At 41.2% G+C, this 19,018-nt stretch overlaps 1 protein-coding gene across 1 annotated transcript in view; it reads left to right on the forward strand.

The window, feature by feature from the left end:
- MET (MET proto-oncogene, receptor tyrosine kinase) overlaps positions 1-19,018 on the forward strand; it is a 68,947-nt gene that overhangs the window by 21,559 nt on the left and 28,370 nt on the right. Inside the window, exons 3-9 of the mRNA XM_074167885.1 lie at positions 5,747-5,881; positions 7,292-7,465; positions 12,891-13,051; positions 14,244-14,346; positions 14,554-14,690; positions 17,123-17,287; positions 18,155-18,254. Of these exons, the coding sequence (XP_074023986.1) occupies positions 5,747-5,881; positions 7,292-7,465; positions 12,891-13,051; positions 14,244-14,346; positions 14,554-14,690; positions 17,123-17,287; positions 18,155-18,254 (975 nt within the window). The remainder of the gene's footprint in view (positions 1-5,746; positions 5,882-7,291; positions 7,466-12,890; positions 13,052-14,243; positions 14,347-14,553; positions 14,691-17,122; positions 17,288-18,154; positions 18,255-19,018) is intronic.

Here is a 19,018-nt window from a genome sequence, read left to right on the forward strand (position 1 = left end):
GCTTATTGTTTTTGGAAATTATTTGTCAATTTATCCTCCATGGTACACTGTGACAATAACTTCCATAATTTCTTTCTGCTTTGACTGATGAAGAGCTTCCTTTGGGGTTTCCTTAACCTGCTGCCTTATCATTTCATATCATTTGGTGCCCCTGATTCTGTCTGATGAGGAATAGGGACGGGGCTCTCACACATCAGTAGTTTTGGAAATTTTCACACACTCAGCACAAACCTGTTGGCTTTCACATCCAAGTAGACAGAACGCTTGAAAGTCACACTCGTTTCCCAGGAATACTTACGATTAAAAACAAATACCACCACCACCAAACTTTAACACACATCTCATTTCCCTGAAAAGAGAGAAATTAGCATGTGTCATAGCTGCTTTCATAGATTACATGCCAGGGAACTTAATGCATGCTACAGAAATTAGTATAGACAAAAATAATCACATCTGCTTTTTATTTGTAACTGCAGTCAAGGCTTGGAAAAATGTGTCCCAGAATTCAGCAAGAAGAGAGCCAAGCCTTCAGCACTGCTCTCCTCTTGCAAAAAGCAAAGTGGCAAGGCCTCGCCGCTCCAGGAATCCAGGCTCAAAGCCATGGTGCCTATCAGCAAAATGAATTGACGCAGAGCAAAAAAGTACAGAGCTTTGCATCTTTCAGCATGATCATTCAAATTGAGTTTATCTCATAGTATACTGGAAGCCATTTCCACCTTCGAATTGATTAAACTTCTTTTGATCTAGTTCCTGTCCCACTAGACAAACGCAGTCGTAGCAAAACCCACCAGTGCAAGTGGGAAGCCATGTTGGAAGCAAGGGTGAGGAGGTCAAGAAATACATGAGCATGGACCTTAAACCTTACAGGGCCAGAAGGAGGAAAGAGTGCTGGGATGCCCCTGGAATCATTTCAAAGGTAGTCCTCAGTGCCCACTGCTGTGCTGTCTCCATGGTCCAGCAATTCAATACTGGCAGTCTGACCTATTTAAATGCAAACTATGCACATGTGCATTTGTAGCAATGTGAATAGTTGCAATCCTTCCCACTTTATCATTTTTAAACCAACAGAAAACTGCAGCAAACTCTTGATAAGTAATATTTTCATATCTGCAGCTCAACTTTTAACAGTTTTATAATAGCAGTCCTTCCTGTGGTAAAGAACGTATCTTGATGCTCCCAGAAAAAAAAAAACAAATATTGGATAATGCAAAATCCGTAGAGTCAAATTAAAATTAACACCTGGTGCCAAATAACTGTTTTGAGAGCACACATGTTTTAATATTCAGTTGAAGTAGAAAAGCTTACACCCTTCAGAGGAGATCCATTATACTCTCCATGGATTACAATGATATACAGCATTTAGAGAGCTACATATGTGCCCTTTGCAAGGCTACACTTCATATCCCAGGGCATTTGAGGCGTTACACAATAAAGTTAACCCTGAGCCTATCTCTGCTGGGTAATGGCCTACACCTGCCAGACATCTAGGGAAAAAATAACAATATGATACTTAGATGGGATTGCTTTTAGAAGGCCTCTCATTTTTGCAGAAGATATTTCAACATGCAGACAGTAACATTTGTAATTCAATCCTGATGACTAGCAGAACGAGCATCAGAATGATTTTTAAAAGAAGCTGTTGCATGTTGGTTTCAACTTAAGTTATTACAGCCTTAATTTGCCATATTATGCATAAATGAACCGAGAGTCAAATCTTCTTACTTAACATTAATACTAGCTGATGGCAATGGAAGAATATTTAACTGAATTATTTTAATGTTCATGGACCTCAGTAATCACTGACTTCCAGTATAATGGATATATTAATTAATATATTCATTCATTAATTAACTATTGGCTGTTATCGTCATGGAAGTACTTTGAGCTCTGCTGAAAGACTGCATAGTTTTTTTGTTTTTCTTGTAAATAGAGGGACATAAATATTGTGTTTGCTTTCAGAAGGATGTCTGGGGTTGTAGTTACTGATAATGAATGTGATTCTCGGAAGGGTTATTCGTAAGAACATCAGAAGATCTAAGCAGGCCTAAATGGAGGGTCCATCTAGTTCAGTGCTCTATCTCCAGCAGTGGTGGCAAGTGGAGGCCTAGGGACCCAGGCAACATCTGTAATACCTTCTGCTTCACGCCTCCAACTATTTTCCATTCTGGGGATTTCCTGAGCTATTGGGTTTTGTCCGTTTAGCTCTTTCTATGTACATGTGGAATCCCTTTGAATGTGTATTCCTCTTGCATTTGCATCCTTTGGCAAGGAGTCCCATAGGTCATTACATATTGCTAGGAAGTCTTATTCCTGTGTTTGCTTTGAACCTGACTCTTGCATTTGTCTTTTGATGGTGTTTAGTATTTTTATTGTAGGAGCCTAAATGGTTGGTCTCTACCCACTATGCCTTTTTCATAGTGTGTGCACACCTACCCTACTCAGTCATTGTTCATTACAGCCTTTTGATCATCTTTGTTACTCTTCTCTGAATGTTTTCCCATTTTAATATACTCTTTTTGTCGTGAGACAACCAGAACTGCATGGAGAATTCAAGGTTCAGGCAAGCCATGAATTTGTATGACATCAAGATGTTTTCTGATTTGTTCTCTAATCCTTTTCTAAAAAATTCCTAAGTTTTTATTTGTTTTTTTTTGTTTGTTTGACTGCTGCTGAGCAGTGAGGTGATGCTTTCATGGAACTATCTATCATATACCGCTTTAAATTCATCATCTTTGTTGTATTTCACCTGCCATTTTATTGCCTTGACATGCTGTCTTGTAAAGTCCTTCTGCCATCCTTCATAGTCTGTCCTCATCCTTATCACCTTGAATACCTTCAGATCATCAGCAAACTTTGTCACTGGACTGCTCAACCACTTTTCCAACTCCTTTACGGGTATGTTGAACAGTGTGGATCCCAGCACAGGCACCTTGCAGAACGCCTCTGGTGACTTCTCACTATTGCAAGGACTGACCATTTACTGCTAACCTCTGTTCGTTCTCTTTTAGTTAATTATTTATCAGTGCAAGACCTCCCCTCTCTCCTAACTGCTTGAGTGCAGGCATATAGATAAACTTTCATTTCTCCTATGCTCTGGAGAGATGAAATTAATTATTATTTATTTCTTATTTAAATTAATTGTTTAATTATATAATCTGGCTATTAAATTAATTATTAAAATGTAAAAAACCACCACCACCCCCCAAAAAAAAAAAACAACCCAAAAAAATCCTCAAACCAGTGCTTTAGTCTTTATAAAGAGAAACCCTTCTGTAGTAGTGAACCATTTCCATGGTAGAAGTAGCCCCTGTGTGGTGGTGTGTTCACGGTAGATTAAAGCCACACTGTATGCATACCAGCCCAGTCCCAAGCAATAAAAATCGGAGTTTTCTGAGAACAACACTGGAGTCCTAAGCAGCTTCTTCTTCCTGCTGTAGATGCTGTCTTCAAATCGCCTTTTTCTTCAGGATTATGTTGGATAAGGGTAAGATAGAATTTCAAGGACTGGGCTGATGCGTGCAAAAACCACAGTTATATAGACCAAAAAGAGCATTTTTTGCATCAAGTATCTGTTACGGCAGCACCATAGGCTGGTAGATTAGTTCCAAGCAAGCTCCAAACCTTTATTCCCCAGTCCCAAATGAGTTAGGAAGTGTAACTTGAGCTCCCTGTATGTCATGAGGTCAAAGTCTATTCACTTGGGCTTTGAGCAGGTGATTTGACAATCAGCCTCAGTAAAATAAAGGTCGGTCAGTGTTTAAAGTACCGAATAGTTTTTCCAAGATAGTAGAGATGGGATCCAAATTTTCGTGTATTGCTCTGAGGTTGCAACGCAGATGTGTTTAAAGGGTTAACACTGTGGCTTAATCAGAAAGAATGCTTGGCAATAAGAGGAAGCCTGGATTAATGATAGAAAAGAATTCTTAGCATTTTATAGCAGTGGGTATTCGAGATGAGACATGGCTAATGATCAACTAAAAAGGTATTTGCAGCTGTGGTGCTACCTCTCCCCATAATGCCAACATTAATCAAGCTTTTTCATGCAGCTTTGCAGTCCATTCTATTTTTCATTGTCCTGAATATAAAAACAGAGCTCATGCCCTAATATACTGAGTTTGAGACCATACTTCTGTGTCACCGAAAATGATCAGACCTTATTGATTTCTAAAAGCTGCACTTTCTGTGCTGTGAAACAAACCCATAGCAAAGTCTTTAACAAAGCTGGTTTCATTTTAAAGAAAAAAAAAGCCTCTTGTAACTCCAAACTGTAAATGCCTCTGAGATGTGATGCACTTATCGGCATATAAACTGCTCATATATTTTATTTTAGTCTTGAATTACAACAAAACATCAGCTGTAATTACAGCATCTCTAAGTCTAGTTTTGGAGTCAGCCATCTTGTTGAAAGACCTTGGCAGTGCGAAAAGCTAGTGAAATCGTGTAAGTCAATGTCCTAGCTGTTCCGATGCTGCCTTCGGAGTCAGAAGAAAAGCTTCATTATGGTGAAAAATTAAACATTTGACATACAAGTTATTTCCAGAATGGCTTCGATCTTTTTAAATAATGAACCCCATTGAATCTCGACTTCTCAGCAAATGTTGATTATCTAAATTCCTTAAGTAAACTACACATGATGCAGCTTTTGAAACATGAACATGATCTTCCCTCATGTAAACAATCCTCTGCCTTTGTTGCCTGATGCTATCACATTTGGGCGCGCATCCCTCTGGATTGCAGGCCCAAGCCTATAAAATCTCGCTATCGAATATCCACCCCAATCTGCAGATGCTTTATGCCTGTGCTTAACAGCCATGACTCATCCCATTAAAGTCAACAGAGTTACAGTAGTAAAGTTAAGCGTGCGTTCGCAGGAATAGGCCCAAATTCTCAGAAGTATTTAGGTAACTCAAGATGCAGAGAGATGACTAGAGGGGGAATTTCATACTGGTGTGACTAATCTCCCTAAGATCTCCTAAAATCGAGAGAGAGAGAGAGAGAGGAGGGCTCTTGCAAAGGGGCATCAGGACAACTAAATTAGGATCCTGTTTTGGACCGTCTTCCGAAGCAGCTCTATCCCGGACACCCGGCTCCCGCAGAAATGATAAGGAGCCAGACCTCGAGGTGCTCAGCCACATCTTGCAAGGAACTTGTTTGCAGCAGTAGCCACCTCCCCAGCGCTGGGCATCCAGCTCCGTGTTCCTGTGGCTCTGTTGCACTGCTCACAGCCATAGCGCTGCGCTCCAATGGCCCCACGTGCTTCTGCGCCAGATACTGTTGACACAGGGTAAAGTCTACTTTTCAAACTGAAGGACCGAAGTGAAAATAAATGGAAATATCTTTGACTTTTGAAGGCCTGGAGTTTTAAGATTTTTTTCAATAGATGCTGAGGATGATAACATTCTCCTTTCTTAAATGGCTGACTAAATGACCCATCTTCATTTTTTACATTTGTTTTATAAATACCTGAAATTAAAGGACTAGAAACCATGCAATGACTCCTTCATATTTTAATAAATATGAAGTATTTTGAGGATCCTCCAACAGCCATGATTTTGCTGTGTTAAATAAAGTAGATTTTATAGCGCCTTAATCAGATCATGATGGAACATTATGCAAAATATTATGCAATGTAATGCAGAGTAATTAATGCAAGCAGAGAAGTGGTAGGAACGTGAGACCACTGAGCAGCATGAATTTGTGTCACACACCGCCTGCTGATTTTCCCAATTTTTTCTTTCTTTCTTAGATAGTGGTTTCCCGTTCAGAACCCACAGCTCCACATGTCAGCTTTCAGCTAGACTCCCACCCCGTCTCTCCCCAAGTTGTTGTCGAGAATTCATTAGCAGATGATGGCTATACCCTGGTAGTGACTGGGAAAAAGGTGAGTAGTTCATAAATCTGATCCTTCTGTACACTCTGTAAACCTGACTTCAGAGCAGCAACTTCCAGTAGGAGCAACTATTCACATTGCTGCTTTATACTTTGCATCCTCCCAGCCTTACCATTCCCTTGGGAACGCTGGAAGGGCAAGTTTCCTCCAAGACTTTTTTTTCCCCCTACTAAACAAACCAACAGCCTAATATTGAGAAATGTTTAAATAATGTGAGAGCTGTGACATAAACCAACAAAAGCCAGGAAATGCAAATTTTAAGGCTGAAACCCTGTCCTTAATTCAAGTGCTTGCAAAGAAAAAACACACAATGGCTTAAGGAAAGAATGGTGTTCACAGTTTCCTGGCTTATGTTGGTTTGTGTCATAACATTATAACTTTTTAAGGAGCGGTGTGTGTGCAAGTGTTACGTGGGTGTGTTTAAAATTGGGAGTCAGTGTTCATAGCAAGGTTTGAAGATTGCTTTAGCATGTAGTCTACAAAGGGTTAATAAAAGATGAAGAGCTATCGTAAATATACTATTGTCATAAGTAGATATGCATTGTAGAATGGCTTTAAAACATCAGCAGATAATATTACAGATAATCCTAAACCATAATCGTAAGCAATAATTTGACTACTTGAGTTCTACAGGAATTTACAGAAATACATCCACCATTAGTAAAGAAGACAGTTATTAATCATTTACTAGAAATGTATGAGATATTTATAAGAGTAGTCTTCAAGAAAATGTCCAAAATAAGTTTAAGGAAGGTAGTGAAGTGTAAAGAAGTATGATGTACTTGAATAGTAATGTAATTATATACTAATTTTAATATTTTGACTAAAAAGAATCTATTTAGAGTGACTATTATCATTACTATCCTGATATTTTAAACAATATAAATTTTAACTCATATTTGAAGTATAGTATAGGTTTTTTTGATGATAGGTGTTAGACAGCAAGTACATGGGCAGTCCTGTGCTCTAAGTGTGTCACAGATATTAATACAGCCTTGCCAAAGTTGAAATAGCCATCATGCCTATTTTTACAAATGTATGAACTAAGGCATACTAAGATACACTGCTTTTTCCAAGATCTAGTGCAGAGTTGGGAGGAGCACACTTGCTGTTTTCTCTTTCCATCAGCAAAAACTGCTATCTTGCTGTAAACACCAGATGCTGGTAGTAACTGTATATAACATTAAGATGCCTTTAGGGTTTCTCCCAAGCGAGTTTAAAATCATGTCAGTTAAATTACTTATAAGATCCTATAATTACTGAGCTAAAGAGATGTCGAACCGCAGCTTGCACATCTGAAACCTGAGCAGCACTGCGACGCGCTGCATAAATAGAGTCTCTCCTTGCCGCCTTGGCACCCTGGATTAAAAGCCTCCGTGCACCCTGTCTTTCCGTCGGCAGATAACGAGGATCCCGCTGAGGGGGCCAGGCTGCCATCACTTCGGGTCCTGCAGCCAGTGCCTGCTGGCACCTCCCTTCATGCAGTGTGGCTGGTGCGGCCGGCGGTGCCTCAGGTCCCCCGAGTGCCCCGACGGAACCTGGACCCAGGAAACCTGCTTGCCGAGGGTTTACGAGGTAAAACGGTGGATTTCTCATGTTTTTCTCTGAGGGAAGAATGCCGTCTGCTCTCTGCGGACATTTTCTGTTTATTTTTGTGCAGTTATGATAAATGAAGTGTCCGCTCTCCTTGATGTCCCCTCGGCCTCAGCGTCCGTAAAGCCTCTGGCTGGATGCGCGTACTCTCCGTGAACGCTGCAGGCTCAGGGGCTCATGGTGAACGGGTCAGTCTGACCATCCCAGGGAGAGCCCTGGACCTGGGAGCACTCATGGTGGGGAAACAACACGGGTCTGAGCCAGCCCGGCGGGGGTCTGATAGGAAAGGCCAGTCACAAGAAGGAAGACCCTTCCCCTCAGACCCTCTCAAAGAAAGGAGGTGGAGGAAGGCACCCATAAGTGCCACAGCCCGGCCCAACGCAGGAGGTCTCTGGTCCCCGTTCCTCATCCATCCCCACACCGGCTCCAGCCTTGGTGTTACCCTGTGGGAAAAAGTCCCTCTCTCCCCTTCCTCAGCTCTGCAACAGAGCTGCCACCCCAAATGCCACCCTGAAGGAGATGTTTTTCCCTAACATCCCTCCCCAGCTCCTTGTTCCCATGGATCTGTTCACCATGGACGGCGATGAGCCTGTAGCTGCGGCTCTTCTCCCTGGGATGGAGACAGCCGGAGGCGGCTGCCAGCCGGCCAAGGGCCATAAAGGCTGTGCGAGAACGAAACAGTGTGGAGGAGCAGAGCAGAGAGCCGCACCGGCACATTCTGGTTCAGTTTAGCTATGGTTAATGCAGGGTCTGTACCAGCCGGCTGTACGTGTAACCGGATCATCCCGTGTGAAGTGTGACATAGCTGTGAAGGCGGAGGTTTACAGGGCAGTTAACAGAGTAGGAAACCGAGGGAAGGACAAGCGGAAGGCTTTCTGGTAGCACTTACACCTGTCTACTTTGATTACTGCATTTAAACTACAGCGTGTAGTCAAAAATAGATTTTTCTTTATACAGCTTATAAACAGAGATGAAAATTTGACATGCTAAACTCTCAGAGAGAAAGGGAGTCAAAAGGCGCTTTTAAATAAATAATGTTTCTTTCAGCCAGGCAGATGATTTCAGGTACAACAACTTTTTAAAGAGTAGACAGGCAAAACTGCTAATAATCTAGAAACAAATCTAGAAACACGTGTTTACAGTTACAGGTGTTTTTCTTTTCCATGTTCACCTTTCAGATACAATATTTAGGACTAACACAGGCAAAATTCAATGAACGGTGAAGCATTGTAGGAATCAAACCCAAAATGGATAGAAAGGGGGGGGGGTGTTCGCCTTGCCTTCTCTTGCCTTTGGGCAAAGGAGATGTAAAAAAATTGCTAATGCAGAATGTGAATAGTTTACTTTCCCTTTATATAAGAACACATTTATTTCAAAAAGGCTGTATTAGGTGATCAAATAGTCCTTTCTGCCCTTAGTTTGTATTGCTAATTCAAAGGGATACCCTGAGAATTAGTCCTGATACATTTTTATATACCTTTGCAGGACCAAGCTACTCACACCGATACTACACAGCTTGTCTTGTCTTTCCTAGAGCTCAAGCACAAGTAGCATCCCCTAATACCTTTTTCTTGGCAAAACTTCCCAGCAGTGGCTATACATTGCCATACCTCCGAAAAGATTTCTAAGGCTCTAAACTGCTTAGTTTCTGATTTTTGGAGGTGCTGAGCTCATATAGCCCTCTTTAATTTCAATTATGAGGGTGCGTGCGCAGCAGTTTCAAGAAGCAAGCGCCTGGAGCCCGTGAAGAGGTGCTTAGACTGAGAGGGGTGTCCCCAAGGCCACCTCTGCACTGTGTCCATCGCAGGGAGGACTCAGCCAGGGGAGCCCACCACGGACATGGGGTGCTGGGAGCAGGCGTGGGGCTGGCTCCCCTTCGCCGTGGGGCTCAGCCCTGCCTGCTCAGCACAAGCCCAGTCTACCCCTGTAATGAATATGGATCTGTGGCACTGATGGATCTTAAAGTGAATCTCGAGTTACAGCATGCCCACATTGGTAGAAGTTGCTTCTAGAAGGCTTGTAAGGAAAAAAATGCAGCTGAGTACTTAAATCCCTTTGGATTGCTAGCTGTTAAGACAGATTTCATGCTCTACTGGACCATGACATTTAACATTATTGCTGAAAAAAATATAAAACAGATTATTCATCATCTTCTGATCTGTCTTTAAACCCATATGCATAAAATATGAGAAACAAGCTTGTTTTGTTCCTAACAAACAGAGGATGACCTGCTTTGCATAGTGTCTGAAATTCAGCCCAAACCCCCCCTAATACTTTGCAGCTTTCAGAGGGACAGATTGCCTGAGATATGTCATATGATCACTTTAACCTGAGGGGAACACAGAGCTTCTCCAAGGGTCTGGTCCAATGGACAATAGCTAAGTTTTCAACAGAGTTTTCCCAGGTTATTACACAGAGCGGTGCATAGTGGGGGAAGAAAATGAGATTTTCTCCTCATGAGGGATGGCAGAGGAGAAACCTAGCGTTTTCCCGTGGCATCCTGAAGATCCTTCATCTCCCTGCCCTGCTTTACGCACTTTTCCTTGGAGCTGTGGGTGGCGGGGAGCATCCCCTTGCCCTGTGGGGAGCACAGAGCTCCAGCTCTGCCTGAGCATCCCCCCTGCTACAGACAGCGCAGCAGCGCTGGTGCCAGGACACGTCCCCACCATAACCCGGCTCCCACCCGGTTCCTCAGCTCCAAACGCCGCTCCCATCCATCGCCTCTGCCAGCAACGGGGCATGTGTTTGTCAGCCCGGACAGGCGGTGCTCGAAGGAAAGCCGGGGGACTCGGAGGAGGTTCCTGGGAGATCACTTGGGGCTGGAACAAATTGCAGGCGTTCGGGGCTCAGGTCGCGCTGAAAGGTGAACGGCGTAAAAGAAGAAATAAATTGGTCTCCCTTTTGATTCTTTGTTGTGGTTAATAAACCTGATCTGGTTTGTTGTTGTTTTTACAGTGAGTCATTTTATCTGGCTTTTATCTCAGATGTATCAAGAGCATCAGGCCTTCTGCTGCCTGTTTAGGTTGGAGGTTTTGCTGGAAATTTCACATGTGGCCTGTACATGTTCTTGCCTCTTCATTAAAATGAATGGGCCGTTAAAACTTTAATAAATAGATACTTTCTTCCCACAATTTATAAGGTATGTGAGTGGATATTAGCATAATGACTGTCAACATAAACAAAAGAAAAACACAATACTTCAAATTTTTCTAAAAAGAAAAAGTTAACTTTCTCTCCCTTAACCCAAAGTCCATAGAGCAGCAGGGAGAAGCAGAACATCAGGCCTCGCAGCAGGACTTGCTCCATCTTATCAGTGGAGTTTCCTTCCTGTAGAGAACTCTTGAATCCTAAATTTCTTAGCATTTATAACTGACTTTCTGTTATTACCTGCGCAATGTAAGCACACAGAAGGTGCCTACATATGCCTCAGCTGAAAATCCAGGAGGTTCACTATTCGTTCCTGTTTACTCTCCCAAGAAAGAGTCTTCAAAATCATGTTTGACTTTCAGTGGTTTCATTGTACAGAACAAGTGAAATAAAAATAAGGAAATGAACACAAACACTCCGGGGGAATTTCTGAAGAACTTAAAGTATAAGATTTAGGTTATTTTTTGCTATCTACATAGAAGTCTTGCCTCCTAAATTTGCTGGCAGAATGTAGTAAATACTTTCACTCTCTCTCAATTAAGGCACATGGGTTGTTATCACAAGTCTCTTTTGGCACATAAGATCACTCAGAACTGGTTAAGTGTCTTTAGTTTTTATTCTGTATGGGTTTTTGAAGCCTGATTTTAACGCCCTTATTTTGCTAACTTATGGATTACATTTCAGACTCTTCAAATGCCACATGTCAATGCATTATTGTACAAAACATGAGACATCCTGTACCCCCACAGAGCAATTCCAGTTTCTGCTAGGGTTTTGTTACTCCAAAAATAGATAGTGTGCTGAGATATTAAGTAGAGTGGAAAACTAGGATCTGAAGTCAATCCAGATTTCAAAGAAAAAACCCCAAAGAAATAAGGGAAAGTTAAACTTGGGAATAGCACAGACTCCACGGGGGTCTCCACGGCACTGCTCCATGCTCTTAGCTGCAGTGTTGCATCTCAGGGGACTGTGCGAGGATCACTCCTTTTTTATGAGATTCGTGCAAATGTACTGTTCCTGCATAGGTTCCCTCTTCTTTGCTCATTGAGAGCTGATTCCAACTTAATTAAAATGGGAAAGATTCCTACTGGCTTCAGTGCATTTTAGATCAGACTCTTTGTCTGGTTTCTAATGGGGGCAGTAAATTTCCCCATATAGAATACATGGTATAATTCTTTTGAAGTACTCTTCAGCTGCCTTTCTAGCTACAATAGTTCATTTGTGAGAGTCTTGAAGTATAGCTACAAGAGAGTTGAAAAGAAATGTGCTGTCTTACTGGATTTCCAGATGAAATAATAGCCAAGTATCTCTCAAACACTTTCCTTTCAGCTTGAAAATGAAGGCGGGTCCTTTGAAAGGCACAGCTGTATTGCATTTTAGGGGCAAAATTGCTATCACTAAAGCATTAAGTCCAAGACATTTAGGCACTATGACAAGTATAAATTCAGTCTTTCATTCTCTGTTTGTCCAGTGGTACTGGTATGTTTGCAAAATTATGCAGCATTGTTAAAAGTCGCCATAAACCCTGAACCAATGTCTTTTTGATTTTTAAAATTTTTTTATTTTTTTTTACTGGCAGTACTGGCTAGTACTTTAACTGAGTTTTGTAAGACTTCTATAGTGCTCCTACATTTTTCCCACCATTGTTATATTTTACAGGACAATTTACAATGTGTAGAAAAAAAAGCATTTCCTTTGTAGATTGTCTGTGTGTTTCTGAGGGGTAGGTTTTTTTTAACTCGGAATTAGAGGTGACCAAATGTAAAAGATTTAAGGAAAGAATAGCAGAAGTCACATTAACTTTATCACAGCCAACGCGATATCGGATTTTGGTGTCTTTGAAGCTACTTCACTCTGAACCTGACTTTCATCAAGCTGACAAAAAACTGGTCATTTTGGGGCTCTTTTGTGTTCAGCATTCAGCTTCTAACAAAATAAGTACATTGTATGTTTAACATGCCAGAAATAAGATGTGCAAGACAAGAACGGCAGGATTTAAGAGACTATTACAATGCACAGCTTGTTCAGTGCCCCTAAACACTATCCTTCAAAGCTTTCTAGTATAGGTTTTGTTATTTATTGCTACTGTCAGAGAAAGCTCATAATGTGACAAATGAAAGGTGAAGAACAATTAAGATGAATGGTAGGACATAGTCTACCAGAAGAAATGCTTTTCTAAAATTATACCTTTGCACATTCTTTTAACTTCATTTGAAGTTCAAGAAAACCTGATGTAACTAACACAATATTCTTTTAACAGATTCTCCCAAACAGCGCTCCCTTAGAAGGCGGGACAAAACTGACACTGTGTGGATGGGACTTTGGATTCAGCAAAAATCATAGATTTGAATTAAAAAATACAGTAGTCCATATTGGAGCACAAATTTGTGCTCTGGAAGCACGATCTAGCAATAAAAACAAGTAAGAAACCTAAAATATCAATTTCCTGTTATACAGATGTTCTTTATGTGGTCTGGATTTTTTTATGATATAAACACTCAGTCTGTAAGCGTCATCTCCGATTCTGAAATTTCAAACAGGAAGCAATCCCTTGGTTTGATAAGATCCCCAAGAAAAAAGTGCTTGAAATGAAATGGAGATCAAATAAATGTTAATGCCGACAGCTCCTGCAGCAGCTTTTTCTGGTTTGTCTGTGAAATGCTGTTCAACATCTGTGGGAGCTGGCAGGAACGAAACTATTCAAAGGTTTGAAAAGGGGGCAGGTTCCTTTGGCCAGGATCCTGCTGGGCTCAGTTATGTCACCTCCGTCTTCCTGATCTGTGAAGCTGCTGGAGAGAAATGTGAGAAGATGCAGGTATTTCGTCATCCGGAGGCTTATGACCCTCAGCTGCACTTCTCCTCCTCCTCAAAAATATGTCTTTGAGACAGTGGGATAATGGGTTAAGTTTAAGACAGAGGTTATTCTGGTTGTTATCCTGAAGAAATAGGAAGTTCAGTGAATATCCTCTCTCAGTTCAAAGCTTATGACTATCTACTACCAAAGCAATGTGCAAATCATGGCATGGCTTCCCTATTTATATATACAGCAGCAAAAAAGTCACCTTCCAGAAGTATTGAGCACTCTCCTAACTGCTACTCTGAAGAGTCTTAACACAAACAAAATTAGAGACTACCTCATATGTGAGACTGTAAATATAATGTAATACGTTGGCATATGCTGCCACAAAAGTTCAAGTTTAATTTTTGGTAATATTTAAATTGATACAACAAACTTGTGTATATGATGCATTTTTTCTAATCCTGTTGTCTGCCAAAATTTGGCCCTGAAGAAAAATTCCAAAAACCAACTCAGCCATTGAATGGGAGGTATTTGTTTTCTCCAGCATGCTTCTTTTTTTCTGAAATTTGTCTAGTATATCAAAATCATTTTCTCTGGCCAAGTATGAACACCACAGTGTTTGTGTTTAGTATTGAAGAAGACGACCACAATTCTTTTAGCTGTTGTTGCCGAAATGTCCCTGGCGCACATAGATTGATGATTTGTTTAGTATGGGTCCTCCATTATTGTGAATTTGAGTTGGTTCTATTTTAATACAAAAAATCAAAGCCAGAAAAAAAAATGTAATCTCATCTTTTTCCTTGTTTTCCAAAGGCTGGAATGCACAGTCCCTGCTGCAAAAAATCCAGGTTTTAATGTATCCAGTAGTGTTTCTGTTGGACATGGCAAAACACTATTCAATACGTTTTCGTATGTGGTAAGCACTATGATTAGAACTTTACTGTGAAAATTAGCTTCAATATTAGCTGGAAGGAGACTCCTCATGAGTCCATTCCAGTATGGTAATTCCTGTTTGCTTTGTTATTACTTCATGGAAATGCTAATAAATGTTTTAAGTTTCTTCCTCTTCACGTTTTGAAAATCATTAAACAATCCACTGTTCTTATTTTTACTCCCCTCTCAGAATCCTGTAATAACAAGTATCTCTCCCACCTATGGCCCCAAATCTGGAGGAACATTGCTAACTGTGGCTGGAAAATACCTAAACAGTGGAAAATCCAGAAGGATTTTTGTTGGTGAGAAACCATGCACCTTGAAAAGGTAATGTACTTACTAAAATGTGATGCATTTAATATTTAAATGGCTTGATTAAAATGTCTTGGAGTAAAAATAAAAACTGCAGACTTGCATTGCTGTCCTCTCCTTGTGTTACATATCGGAGAATTGATACTGCAATAAGCATTCAGTTCTGGATTACAACCGAAATTCAGGATGTCTGAAAGGTCCCTAGAAGGGACTACGGTTCCCTAGAAGACTTGTTTATTCTGTAATGCCTTCATTAACCTCAATAAAAGGTTGCATAGAGAAGTAGCAAATCAGCTTCTAATGGACTAGAAACTGCCAGTTTCCCGTAATTTTTGTCACCCTGACTTGCACACACTCAGCCCTCTCTCTTGTATTAGCAAGAGCTGTTCTTCATGCGGCAGCTCCCAGCGGGCGTCCAGTGGGTGCAGGTTACCATTTCCTACTGGTTTGTTTGGTGGAAACCTAACCAGTGTGGGAATGTGTATCCCGTGCAGAGCAGCTATTTCTGTGCCACTATCAGGGAACAGCCTCCAAACCAGAGGCAGCATCCGTTTGGGACTTTTCCTGGTATAAATAAAATTGTTTTGAGGATTAAGCCAGAATTTCTTGTGGCTCTGTAATGGATCCAGTAGGAACTCAGTCAAGAATCTTCAACATGCTCTGTGTGGAAATGCCTTCAATCCCAGCTGAATATAAATGTTAAATACCAAGCACAGATTCTCTGCTATGGGCAGACAAGCATTCTGAATTCGGCAGCCATTCTGCCATCAAATCCAGTGCAAATCCTGCTTGGTCCTGTTTTCAGAATTGTCACCTCTGCGACCAAGGGCAGAATCTGTCCCACTGTGTCCCAGAAACATGATGTCCAGCAATTACCCTAAATTTTGAGTCTCTCCTAGTGATTATGGAAAGTCATAGTGGTGAAACACCACACTTGTGGAAAACATGGGGAAGCAATAGCCCATTAGTTAATGTCAGACTCAAAGTCAGGAGAGCTAAATGTTATTCTTTGCTGCTAAATGATTTATTGTATGCTTTTGATCAAATCAGCTAAGTTTGACTAAATCAAGAAAGGGATTTAGGTATTCAAGTCTGATATTTAATCACTACCAAGATCTTCAACACTTCTGTTCAGTGGCTAATTTATAGTTTAGAGTGGCATTTATTGATGTTGTCATCTCAGCTGGTCAACTAAGGGACAGATACATAAACCTTTTGGGAATGATTTGTTAGATCCATTTGAGACACCTGCTGTGGGGTTGAGATGACAGCCTGCCCAGAGGCAGATATCTTCTTTGGTCAGGCGGACTTCTAGGCATCAAACAAACCATAGTTGGGGCTTATCCAGTAAGCATCCCCAGAGTCTCTCTTTCTCACCAGCCAAGTTGTCTGGAGACTTCTACCCAGATCTTAGCCAGTTTCCCATTTCTCTACCTAAACCAACAGCTTTCCCCAGTTCTGAGGGCAGCTAGATCAAGGGTTTATTTTTTCCTTGAGAAGGTGGTAAAAAGCTTCCAGATACATATGAACGAATCACTAACCCCTACAGATGGTGAACTCCATCTTCCTGGAAAGCTTCAGAAGTGGCAACAAATGGCCTTTTGTCTAATTTGGAGACAATCTCTAACATCCTTTGGGAATGGCCTCACTTGGAGGGCTCCTGGTTGGGCCCGAATCACTGAAAACAGCTGGTAGAATTACGTTTGCTTCTCCAGTCAGCTGTTACCCTTGCTTCTGATGTGCCCTGCTCCCCGCAGCCACACTTCATGTGCTTCAAGCATAAGGATCCTTCACCCCTCCGCTGCCTGCCCACCCACTGAGCCCAGTGTAGGAGAAGGACTTCCAAGATCAAGCATGAGAGAGCAAGAGAAAGGTGAATATCCCAGACACTCTGCTGCTGTGCTGAAATCAGCCTGCTCTTCCTGGAATTTCACCTTGTTCTTGCCCTCTGCCTGTCCCTCAGCAGCACCTGGAGTCAGCAGGTGCCCCCAGGGCAGGAAATCTCTGACATCCCACACCAGCAACTTTTCTTGAGGTTTTTAACACAGAGTAAATCCTGTGGATTTGAAAGAGAAAGGCATTATCTCTTGTTTACAGCAGAACAAGTCAGTCTCCTTAAACTTGGAGTTGCTGTTGTTTTCCAGGCTGGAAGCTGCCTTTACAGGGTGCAGGGGCTGATGTGGCTGTCGCCAGCACTGGGGAAACACCTTCCAGCAGGCAAGGTGCAAGTCAACCAAACTGAGATGAATCCTGAGCCTAAGCGGTGGTGACGCTGTTTCTACCTCACGCCATGCTTATTTGTTGCAATGTGATCATCCAGTGGGGGAATCAATGACTTTTTCTACAAGCGGATCCTTCGGTGGGGTTGGGTCTCACTGAAGGAAAGTGTTTTAAGCCGAGTACATGTTTTCTAATGCTGACAAACAAGCCCTTTTCTGCCCTTCCAGCATATCGGCGAGCACTGTGGAGTGCTACACTCCGGCACAACGAATTCCCCAGGAATATCGCGTGAGGGTGGGAATCGACCAAGCTGTTCGAGACGCGAGCGGTCATTTCACATACAGAGAAGACCCCGTTGTTTTAAAAATTCATCCAGCCAAATCTTTTCTTAGGTGAGTAAAAGTTTCTTATAGAAATAAGAAAAGTAATGAATGAAAGAAGAATGGCTATGCTGTGCAGCAATCTATCAAAAGAAATTGCATTTTTATCTCTATCTGCCATGCCAATTGCTTCTATTGTGGTGCAGTTGCAGAGGGCAGATCATTTCCTTTCAGAGGTGAAGGAGAAGGGGGAAGGGTGCCTCTTTCCTTTATGTGATTTAACTCCTAGCTGCTGCTGAGCATACCTGTGATGTCCTGCTGAGATACCTACTCTACAGCTAAGTGTGTCTCCTATACTGCGTCTGGACATTACACTGATTAGTGAGGAAAATCATTTAATGTGACAAGTCAGTGGTACTCAGGAGAGCAAATGGATTTTAAAATAGTCTAAATCCAGTGCTACATAAATATTATGAATATATATGTATGGTAGTATGTGTGTTTTTAAGTGACATATTTATGGTCTCAGTAGCTCTAATCCAAGCCATCTGCCTTTGCCAAAAAAATGTCAGCAGTAAAAAAGACACCTTTTTCAGCAGCACTGAAAGCAATAAGATAAGTAAGTTAGCAAATGCTAAGTACAAGTATACACCCTCCTTTGAAATGTACACATTTGTTTTATACCATGGCATACCACAATTTTTAAAATTATTTTTCTTTTCTTGTATTTGATTAGTTGTTATAGCAAGTGTAGAATTTGTTTCCCAGAAAAATAATCTTGCCGCTCAGAGCTATGTATTTGCATTCACCCCATATATCCCTAATTCTGGTCTTATGTTGTCATTTACTCTAAAATATAATTTGTAATTAAGATTATCATAGCAGATGTATCATTATCCTACTCATCTTCTTTTTTTTTTTTCATTTAATTTTTCCTAGTGGTGGAAGTACAATCACAGCTCAGGGAATCAACTTGAACTCAGTGTGCTTTCCTCAGATGGTGATTACTGTACCTAAACTAGGAATGAACTTCTCTGTGGTGAGTCAGTCTTGGAGAAGACAATCTGTTATCTTGTCATCTTCGTGTGGTGAATGGCACAGAGTTTTCAGTCCAAATACTTTGATTTTTGCCTTGAAACTTCAGGGCTTCCACCAACATTTTGGTGGGCTTCCACCAGCATTTTGGTGTTCTCTGCACAGACTGTTTCCACTGCATAGACAAAACTCAACAACAAATTTGAAATTAAGCCGGGGGTAGAACAACAGTTTCCAAGGAACCTCTTCCAAAGAAATAAGGCTTTTACCGTATCTGATTGATAACAAGATTTTTATGTTGCAATTTAACAATGCAGATTCAGTGACTAAACACAGAACAATGCAATACAGGTATGTCAGATTACCTGGCAAGTTCAAGTACTAGTGTGATAGATAGGAAATATATTCAAATGGTGACTGTGGATATAATAGGAAAATGGAACAAGCATCAAAGAAAAAGTCTATGTGTGAAATCAAAAGTAAGTATTATTTTGAAGAATTTCTGATTCTGCCCCAAATTACCTATTGGGGCAAAGATTTCCTAACTTACCAAAGATCATCAACTAAGCTTTAAGAGACGTTTGGGCTTTTGCAGTTGGGTATCTTTGCGTGAACAGAGTCAGTCAGGGATCTGAGCCTTCTTTTGTTACCTCAGTTGATAATACACAGTGTCTAAATCTAAATAAGGTGTTCGGATATGACCGTGTGTTCTACTTCAATTTTTATAAGGCAGAGATGTCATTTCTTGGCTAGTTGTACTGGAACTGT

This window comes from Numenius arquata, chromosome 2, assembly GCF_964106895.1.
Source record: "Numenius arquata chromosome 2, bNumArq3.hap1.1, whole genome shotgun sequence".
Classification (NCBI taxonomy): Eukaryota; Metazoa; Chordata; class Aves; order Charadriiformes; family Scolopacidae; genus Numenius; species Numenius arquata.